The sequence below is a fragment of the Aythya fuligula genome, chromosome 4 (genome assembly GCF_009819795.1).
Source record: "Aythya fuligula isolate bAytFul2 chromosome 4, bAytFul2.pri, whole genome shotgun sequence".
In the NCBI taxonomy this organism is placed as follows: domain Eukaryota; kingdom Metazoa; phylum Chordata; class Aves; order Anseriformes; family Anatidae; genus Aythya; species Aythya fuligula.
Genome location: NC_045562.1, coordinates 65,979,924 through 65,990,380, shown reverse-complemented (window position 1 = coordinate 65,990,380; position 10,457 = coordinate 65,979,924). Strand labels below are relative to the sequence as shown.

At 37.0% G+C, this 10,457-nt stretch overlaps 1 protein-coding gene across 1 annotated transcript in view; it reads right to left on the bottom strand.

Moving 5' to 3' along the window:
* Positions 1-674: 674 nt before the first annotated feature.
* The window catches only part of SH3TC1 (SH3 domain and tetratricopeptide repeats 1), a 32,415-nt gene continuing 22,632 nt past the window's right edge, over positions 675-10,457 (bottom strand). Inside the window, exons 12-18 of the mRNA XM_032185977.1 lie at positions 7,409-9,097; positions 6,537-6,717; positions 4,961-5,111; positions 2,726-2,848; positions 2,281-2,431; positions 1,188-1,384; positions 675-965 (exon numbers count right to left, since the gene is read on the bottom strand). Of these exons, the coding sequence (XP_032041868.1) occupies positions 735-965; positions 1,188-1,384; positions 2,281-2,431; positions 2,726-2,848; positions 4,961-5,111; positions 6,537-6,717; positions 7,409-9,097 (2,723 nt within the window). The 3' untranslated portion in view covers positions 675-734. The remainder of the gene's footprint in view (positions 966-1,187; positions 1,385-2,280; positions 2,432-2,725; positions 2,849-4,960; positions 5,112-6,536; positions 6,718-7,408; positions 9,098-10,457) is intronic.

The following is a 10,457-nucleotide window of genomic DNA, read 5'->3' as shown; positions in this document are numbered from 1 at the left end:
TCTGAAAAAGGTCAATTTAAAATGTCTTTGAAAAGAGAGAAAGAGAGCCTTCACATGACAAATGAAATCCATGGAACAACATGCATATTACCAGAGACTTCATTCCTGAGCACTGGTTAGTTTTTACAACATACAACATCAGAATTTCAGAGATAATTAGGAGCTCTGAGTTCTGCAGTAGGTTAGTTTGTTGGGAAATGAGGGGTGATTTCTAGGGAACTGGATCAAACCAGTTCTCAAATACTGCATCTAACATGCTTGTGCAAATAGTTCTTTGGCATCAATTACAATTAAATAGAGGTAGGTCAAACAAGAACTAGGTCATACAAAGAAAGCCAGTTTGTACGGAGTGTTATTTCTCTATAATGCTTTATTAAATACTTTTCATCACATGTATACATTGATCATTTTCTAATATGCAACTAGGCAAAAAAAAGATAGCAAAGAAAAAAATAATATTAAAAAGAATAAAGGCTGATGGGTTTTGGTTTTAGTTCATAGTCTGATCCTCAGATAACAAGTGCAAGATGTTTTATCATCTTAGATGATAAAATGCAGTCCACTGTCTTGGAAACAGGTAATTTATCTCAGGATGCTGAACTCCTGCTCACAGCACATGCAGTATGAGACACTGAACAGTATGAGACAGGAGCATTCTGCATGCTCCTGCCAAACCTGTGTAATATTTCTCTAACTACTTCTGTAATTGCTAGACTGCATTGTTTCAAAGTTGTTTATAAACTCTTATAACACTGATCAGGAGCTAGATTTATTCTTCTAACATTCAGCTCTGTTGCAAAGGTTCTTGCCTTTTGATAGAAGAAGAGAGACATTTCCCGATCCACAAGGAAGTTATGGTAGATTATTGCAAGTCTTGTGTAAATCTTCAATTGAGCTTTTTTATTGCCCAAGTCCATGGCAGCAGCGAGAGCCAAATGATAATAGCCTGCTGCATCAAAGGGATCCTGAAATTTAAAAATAAATAAAAACAGTAGTACCTTCTCCAGTACAGCTGTCTAAGAGGACATCCAAGCTCAGTTTGTTAGGTAACAAACCAGAAAAATATAGTTTCAGATCTTCTCCCACCTTATTGTTTACATTCTAAATGCATAAAAATTTAGCAAAATGATGTGAAGAAACATTACTAAGTGCAATCATTTTCCACAGCAGTTTTCAGAAATTCTTACCTTAAGATCATAGAATATTATGTCTCCTAAGTTCAAGTACACCTTGACATAATACAATGTTTCCTCCTCAAACTCCAGGGGAGAGGAACAGAGGGACAAGGCCTTTAAATAAAAGTGTTCAGCTAGTTCACAGTGACCCAAATGATGATGGATGGCAGCCAGACGATGATAAGCTATTCGTTCATTTAGCTGATTTCCTAATGAGATAACGTACAAATCAGGATAAAACCAAAGAAACAAAAGTCAGATTCTTTCAAACCAGAATACATCTATAATATATATATTTTTAAGTTTATTTCTATGCAATATTTTGTTGATCAAAACTATTTTTGTTTTGATACATGGCCAAGCAATACATGGCAAAACCTGCCTTTTTCCTTAAATATCCCAAAGAATTACTGATTTTTTTGACTGTCGGATTTGACTGTCTCTGGGATTTTCTAAAATAACTGCATTCATACCTTTCATGTATCACACACTGTGCACATTTATAAAGAACATAGACTATTTTGGAAGTTTTCAAAAGGGTAATAGATAATGGGATTACAAACTCCCTTAACCCTCCTAGTGAAAACTTCACATTAGAATTTATATGAAAAAAGATGACTGATCAAAATGATCTGTCTGTGCATGTACAGAGGGACAGAAGCATTCCTAATCAGTTGAACAGTTCTCAAAAATGAAGAAAATCATTTCAGAATCTAGCCTTATTGTTTTTAATTACTTTTTCTTAGATCTGTTCACCAGCAAGGCTACAAGCAAATCTGAATAGAGCACATGATACTCATAAGCATCTTGGCACAAAGGTATTGATCAGTATTGCAGCTTGGTTGTAAGAAAACACATTAAACTTGGGCGTGGAATCCCACACTTAATTCTGTGCTGTACATTTTCCATATGAATTTAGAGCTTGAAGATGCAGCAATAACATTGTTCTTTCTTGAACAGAGGCAAAAATAGCAAGGAGAGTATTGTTAGGAATTCCTGTCAGGAAATCTGACTGAATTTGAAGGACAAAAACATCTTATTTTTAGATTCCTGTCTTAAACTGGAGATATCAGTCATATCCAACTGTAACTGAAACTGGTCTTACCTAAATTTACGCTAAGCATAAGAGATGCTTTTGCATATTCCAGACTTTCCTCGTAAACCTTCAGATTCACCAGCAATTCCACCAGTTTATTATATAATCTGAGTTCTGTGTTTTTGTTGCCAATCTCAACAGCAAGTGGAAGAGCCCTGTCCTGAAATGCACGAGAACAAGTTAGGCATTTATGGACCACAAGATGTGCACTGAAAAACTTCCATTTACATCATGTCAAGCAATTTCTTGTTTTTCTTTGCTCTTTGAATATATCACTTCTTAAACCCAGAAGAAGAGTTGCAACAGGTGAAATCTACTAATAGGATGGCATGAAGTACTCAGTACAATAGGCTATAATCTTGTTTGCTGAGAGGTTCAAGATTTTTAGAAGTCTGAGACAGAGGGAGGGCATGTAACTATTGATGCTGTAAAAAGAAATAAAAATACACAAAACCTTGTAGAAAGTTACTGCTTTCTCCTTCTCCCATGTACCATTGAAAAATATGTCTCCAGCAGCTTCAAACAATTCCATTGCTAAATTAGGATCTCCTGTATGGAGAGCAGCATCCTGAGCAACCTGAAAACAAGGAATGAGGGAAAAGAAATAAAAAAAATATTCATTACATCTTGATTTAAAAAAAAATATACAAATACTATCAATTGAAAAAAATGATCTTGTTATGCCCCCTCTTCTTATTATAATACAGGAAAAACTATACTTCATGAGACCATACTTCGTCTTTTTTTTGGTACGCTCTTTTTGAGTAGGCCAGTGGTAGATACTGAAAAAAGAATATAGGAACCAGGGCACATACAGGTCTCCCTTTCTCTGTAAATAATATCCTACTAACTTTGTCAGCGCAAAACAGAACAACAGAGGAAAAAAAAAAAAGCACTGTTCTTGATAACTGTAACACTAAAATTAATTGAAATCAAGTTTGTCATAGAAATAAGTGATTGGGAGTTAGATATAGCTAACAGCACAGATTTAAAAGCCTGTGAATTCTGTAAATAAATGCTGCTCTACTATCCTGGCTGCTCTAACTAAATGTATGCCACGTTAGCAAAAAATGCTTCATGAGAGGAAGCATACACCCACCCCAAAGAAAATAAGTGATATCAGGATACTCAGTTACTGATTGGATAAGCAGTAATGGGAAAGGGGACTTGCACACAAAGCAGGATGAATCTTGTTTTGGTTTTCAAGTTGCATCAAAATAAATACAAGTGCAACTCTCTGCTTTGGCTCAAAGGCAGTGCCCCTTTTCAGCCTGTTTTAGCTTTAGGCACTGAAGGACTATTGTTCTACAGTTTTGGAAGTTGTGCTTTACGTGCAAGTTGAGTTGTGATGACTTGCACAAATTACTAGAATTTTGGTCAACCTTCTAGTGGGGAGACTCCTCTTTTAAGATTTTCCTCATGCAAAGGTACTGTGTTCTAAATATCAGATTCCATACATACACATTATGGAATATACATGTACATGCATGTCCCTGACCCACCCTTCCTCTTGAAGAAAGTGTAACAGAGAAAACCATCTCAAATGCTTATTTAGGTTTTGCACTACCAGGTGAATGACAGACTTGTAAACTATAAGATAAAACCATTTAGTAAAAGAAGAAGAAATAATATATCCATAGCACAGTTTCTTCCCGTAGATGCATTTATTCAGTCTTACTGGCATGCATTCAAAAAGCTAACAGAAAAATTCATTAAATTAGCCCAACATGTCTCAGCACATTTGAAACGTGAATTTGTTCCTTATGTTTTCCTGCTTCTTTGCACATTTTTTTCAAAACATTAGATGTCAGAATATTTTATTTTACTATCCTATTTTGGTACCACTCATACACCAACCAAGACTCAGATCTTGCTATGTCAAATTCTGTATATATCGCTGCAAGGCATCACCCTCCCTTATGATGGGGAGGATTTTTACACCCTTTACAAAAGCTTTTTACAAAAATTAATTCCCCAGATACTTAAGTGATTGGCTAGAAGCTGTACAGATGATTAAGAGACAGGTCTATGCTGCAGTGCAGCTCCAAAAAAGACTCTGGATGATCCAGTTGCAGCAGTCAAGGCCTGGATCCCAGTTTCAGGTCATTGTTCAGTCTGTTAGCACAGCAATAGAAGCAGTAGCAGATCCTACTCAGTTGCAGGGGGTCCAAGCTGTGCAAGCCACCAGCCTGAGTGCTGCAAAGGCAGCAGCAGCTCCAGCTGGCCCTGTGCCACACTGTGCACAGACATGGAAGGAATGCTTTAGATGTTCTGGGAATGCTTGCTGAAGAAGCTGCTCTGTTTTCCTGAGGATCTGGCCTACAAGCCAGCACACTATACTAATTATGCTATCCACCAGCATGTAGCACACATAAACAATTCAATTGCTGTGGTGCTGCACAGCTGGTAGACAATTATGTAATAGGATGAAGAGATGCACAGAACACAAAGTTTGCAAGAAAGCAGGCAGTAAAGGTCATGGCACAACATCTTTCCAGAGTCTAGCAACAGGTTAAAATGGAACACCACAGGAAGATGCTCAGACTTTCAGCTTATTACATGAATGGTGTTACTATGCATTCAGAACATCAGTTAACAAAATCTCTGGGATAGTTATTACTTATTTACTCTCTTACCATGCCACCTGCACCATGCTGATGACATATGCATGCTTGTCTTGACAACATACCTGAATATAAAGATCCACAAGCTCATTCTGCCTCAGAACATAATATATCTTTCCTGCCCGTAGCCAAGCATATGCTTCCTTCTCTTTTTTCTGGAGATCTATAAATATTCCAAGGCTTCTTTTGGTATATTCCAGAGCTGATCTGTAAGCCCTGAAATGGGGGAAAACTGCTTATCACTGAATGGCTCTTGAGAATTGGGAACGTTTTTCATTATAATTAGAGAAGTGTTATACTAATGTAAAAGACTATTGGTTCAAATCTGTTTTCTGTTAGATTGTTATCACATTATGTTATTTCAGAGTGATTTATTTAGTTTTATTTAGATGTTTTTTCCCCTACCTCATGATAGTGACAGGTAGAAAAAATATTTCCTCACCTTCATCTCTTCTATTACTTGCTCTTTTTCCTACAAGCCTCAGAAAGAAATAGTTTGTAATTTTGTTTTTCTAAATATCATCTAGGCCTTTGACTTATGTACAGTTCAGACTAATCCACCCTTGTACAAAATTTTGGAGTGGGATGGGGGGGGAACATAAATTATGAGGTCACTGGGCCGCACTGATTGCTGCTTGCAGTGCTTGATATCAACCACAGAAGCCCCAGATTTCTTTATTAAATCCTCTTCTATCTGTCCTATGGTAGATTCCCATCACCATGACCAGATGCACTTTCCTCCAAGCACAGGGCACAAACATATTAAAATATACCATGAAGTGCACAGTTGCTTTTACAGCAAATGGAAGCAGTTAAAGCAGAATAAATTAGATGGCATATTAGAAAAATTAGATGCTTGAACTTAAGCCACAAAAATAAGCATCTACTCTCTCCCCACAATTGAGCATATTTTTTCCTATACTGAGGTATGCCTAAAGACATCTGAATCTAAACTGATTCCCCAAGTGAGATACAGTAAGAAAAAATTCAGACAAACACTTCTGCTGTTGTTGTTATGAGAACCCCTTAAGTTTCTCAAGCACCTGTTAATTACTATGGAGCTGTGCAGTCTATATTTTCTTTAATGATAAACAAAAAAAATGGTATTATAAGAACAATAACAGGGTAGAAAATTCTGTAGACTGACACTGTGCAGTACTGCACATAGGTTTTCTGATTATATAAATTTTGAAAAACATTTCCTCAAAGAGAAACACTTACATAGAGACAATCTGATATTTCACTTGGAATATCCCATTCAGTTTCCAATGGAAAAATTGTCATGGAAAATTTATCGCAAACAAGTCACCTACCAGCAAGAATCCTTGTGATGTTGCAGTCAAGTGTTGCATAGCATACAATTTTTTTAAACCATTTACTTACATTTTAAAAATATTTTGGCTCTTGAAGTGGTGCTAATCCCTGTTGAACATCTTGTCTCCCTTGAGAGATGATAGTTACTTAAAAAAGCAAATCAGAAGTCTTCACTAGCACTGGACCCCCTTCAATTATAATAAAGTGTGTTGGCAAAGCAGAGGGAAAAAAAATCAGTCACAGTCAACTGCTGCAAAAATTGAGATCCTTTAGCATGACAGAAGAGTTAAAATCAGGATAAAAGAAAAGTAATTCAGCATGTCTTACCTTTCTGTTCCTAATGACAAATAGAGCTGACTAATGGTTTCCAAAATTTGTCCCTCCAGAACTTTATTGGACATCTTTCTAGCTAAAGATAGTTGATATTCATTGTAGATGACACACTGAGCCTCATTGGGAACAACCGTACTGTAGAACTGACACAGCAGTTTAATTGCTTGAAGCTGACCTAGGGGAATAGATATGAAATACTGCCATGAATTTCTATTTTAAAATGAAAGTTAAATTAGTTTTAAAATAGTTCATTCCTACTGTTTCATAAGCTCAGCAGTCAGTGAATAATATAGAAGTCATGACAAGAAGATTCCACCACAAGCTTCTTCACCCTCAACAAAATTAAGCAAGGCTAGAGGTTATTTAAAACTTGGTTTCTGGAAAAAGTGATAAAACAGTCACCTTACCTGCATAAACTGCCTAAATCAGCAAACATAAATATAGCGTGGTTCTTCTAAATCCAGCTATTTTATGCAAAATTAATCCAGAGTACCCATTGTTTTCACATTTATATTTGAGTCTTGTGATGTTTGTACAGCCAATGATATCATAGCTGTTATAAATATTATTGAACATTGACATTATACATAGTATTGACCAAAGAGGTCTCTAGACTTTCTAGTAATTTATTTGTTTCTTAATGCTTACACCTTCTCCATCATTTCTGGCCTGAGAAGTACCAGAAATACAAATAAACAAGTACTTATATTCTCCACCATTATGGAATGGTGGTGATTTTTATCACAGATGTCACATAACTAAACATAAAAAGTTAAAGAAAAAAATAGTATACGTCCATATAACAAACATTCCCAAACAGGGTACATTTCATAACTTCAAGAGAAAAACAAACAAAAAAAACTTACTTTCCAGATGACTTGTCTCCATTGCAACTAAAAATGCCCATTCATAATAAAACCTTCCCTTTTCTCTCTGCCTTCCACTAACGTAGTAACATCCCAGTTGAAGGAGGACTTGGATAAACTCTTGGCCACAGTCCATGCTTGAAAGTTTGGAGAACAGCTTCACTGCCTTGATATAATAATGTTCTGCCAGCTTATTGGCTGCTGCATGCAGGCAGAGCGCCCCAAAATTAGCCAGAGCTATAGCTTGGTTATGGGTCATATTTGCCTCTTCAGAAAGCTGTAGAGCTTTATAACAGCTTTCAGCAGCTTCCTTTGTGTTGTTTGTTCTTTTCAAAGCAATAGCAAGCATATTATAAGCAACACCTAGTTGTTGAGGATTGCTCTGTGAGGAGTCTACAACAGTATTTAAAATGGTTACTGCCACATCATATTGCCTGTAAAGAATGTATAACCAAGCAAGCGAAACCAAATAGTTAATAGTTTCCTCTGGCTTCACAGATGTATCAGAGTCCAGTGCTTTCATCATGTAAACAATGGCTTTTCCATACTGTTTGTGGTGGCTGTACAGTTTTGCTAAGCTGAGATAGATGGTGCTGCACAGTCCTTGTCGCTCATTTGTAAATGCAGAGGAAAGAGCTTGTATCAGGTAAGGTGCAATTTGAGCTGGAAGTATTTGTCTGAGTTTCCTCAAGCCATAGAGCTTCGGAGCATTTTTGATGACTAAATCAATCCTTTTCAAGGAATCCATTAAAGTACTTGAGCTCTGGGAAGCGGAGACTTTTATGCAACTTAACACAATGTGTGGCAAACACTTCTCATTGTAGGACTCTGCTAGTTTGAAATAACAGTTGTTGGATAAGTTGTTTTGTAAACCCAAATCATTAAGCAACAATTGCAGCCTTTCTAAGAAGGGCAGTGCCTCTTCATGCTGTTTGCGTGCAGTGTAGTGTTTTGCCAGTAGAAAGCATGCCCTTGCTTCCGCATGTTTGTTCTGGCTCAAAATTGTCCTCTTCAGAGCATACTTCAGAATATCTGACTCAAGGTCAGCACTGCAAATGTAGTTGGGAATTCCCATGAGAAGAGATGTAGCCTTGTCAAAAATATGAGCACATTTTTCTTTGTTCTTCTGTGTCAAGTAGATGACTGCTAGATTTGTGTAAAGAGCAATTACGAAGTACAAATCACTAAACTCTCCAGTTACTGCCCCCAATGCTTCTTCAAAATAAACCCGAGCTTGAGAAAACTTCACTTTTTTAAAACTTAGCCTGCCTAATAGAAAGCATAGCCTCGCTAGTGCCCAGGACATACCTGCTTTCTTTGCTAACTCCCTTGCTATGCTAAAAAAGCTAACCAGTTCATCTTCTTCTGAAAAGCCATAAAACATGCTATTAATAAACGGATAAGAGAAATCATACAGGTTTTTGAAATCTCTCTCATACTCTTCCCTATTTAAGAAGAGTAGCAATGACTCAAAGACATCAGATGCTTGACCATCATCTTGATAGATGTAGAAGCAAGGTCCTGCAGGTGGAGGAAAGATTTCCTGATTTGGAGACATGACAGAATCCTTTCCTTCAGTAGCTGGCCCTTCTGCCCGTGTGACCTCCAAATTCTTGAAGTTCTTTAAGAATTCTTCTATCTTGCCATTCTTGCTAGTGCATACCGTGTTAGAGTGTGAACATGGAATTTCTGCAATTCAAAAATAATTCACAGATCAAAGTTTCATGTGTGCATGTACACAATGATCTTTCAGACCAACAGAAACATTTATCAGTAGAGGATGTTAGGAAACACTATATAAACATACTGCTTTCTCAACAATATGTTAAGGAGACAAACCAAAGGTGGGGAGAAGAGAACAAGATGGGTCAGGGAGGAACAAACATGGGAAATGGAAGAATGGGGATAAAAGGACTTTCCACACCTAAGCACGCTTCTGATTATTACAGTTATCTCACCTGTTCCTGATCACCAAAGTCTGTTCCATCCTATTTAACTAATACAAACTTTTTTTTGTGTTTGAGTGTATACTCAAAGTACACTTTGAGTGTATATGAAAGCAAGAGCAAGCACTACCAAGGAATTAAAATTCAGACTACCTGGTAAGCTGGAGACCACCAGAATCTGGAAAAAAACAGGGTCTACAGTGGAGGCTGAATAAAGGGCCTAAGGTCTGGGCATGGATATGGGATAGATTTAAGGTTTGAAGGAACCATAAATTTGAGCATTTGAGTTGAGTAAGGGTAAGCCTAAATTCTGCTAGAAAACTAGGGTAGATTAGCCAGGGATGGTGAGATGGAGCTATTTGTGTTGTTAAAGTCTGAAGTGGGCGCCTGTGAAAGTACTGTACTCTTGCCCACATTATCTCCACGTGGACAGCCATGCCTGTGTAACAGGTGTAATAAGATTCCATTGTCAGATACCAACCCCGCTTCTCTGCTGGTGCAGATCATCTTTCCTAGAATTACAAAGTTTGTGGTTGTCATTGTGGTCACTGATCTAAATTCTTCTAGAGCTATCACTGCTGAATATATTATAAACACAAACAAGACAGACATGCTATCATTTTTCAGTTCTCCCACTGTTATCAGGTTACATTCATAGTCAGTGTAAAGCTTACAGCTGAGTATCAACAGGAGTTTATTGACCTTGCAAAATTGAAGAGCTCAGTTTCCGTAGAACTCCATTTATGAAAGTGTTCAGCGGAACCATAAACATAAAATCAGTATTTAGAAAAATGTTAGTACAATGGAAGTAATGGCAGTAACAGCTTAGTAGCTAAATTCCAGCAGGAAATAATTCTGCATTCTCAAAGTAACTCCTTTAGGGAATATATTTATGGGATGTTTTCTAGAAGACTGAAGATCTACTAGAATTCAAACTGGGCACTTGCCAGGTGTCCCATAAAAAGTACTTTGACTTCTTAAACAAAATAACGTGTGGTCAAATCAGTAAAAATACTTTGCAATAGGATAGCAATGTCTGAGAAAGGCATCCGATACTTGTGAAAGATACATCTTACAGCAAAACCTAATGATAAGGTAGAAAA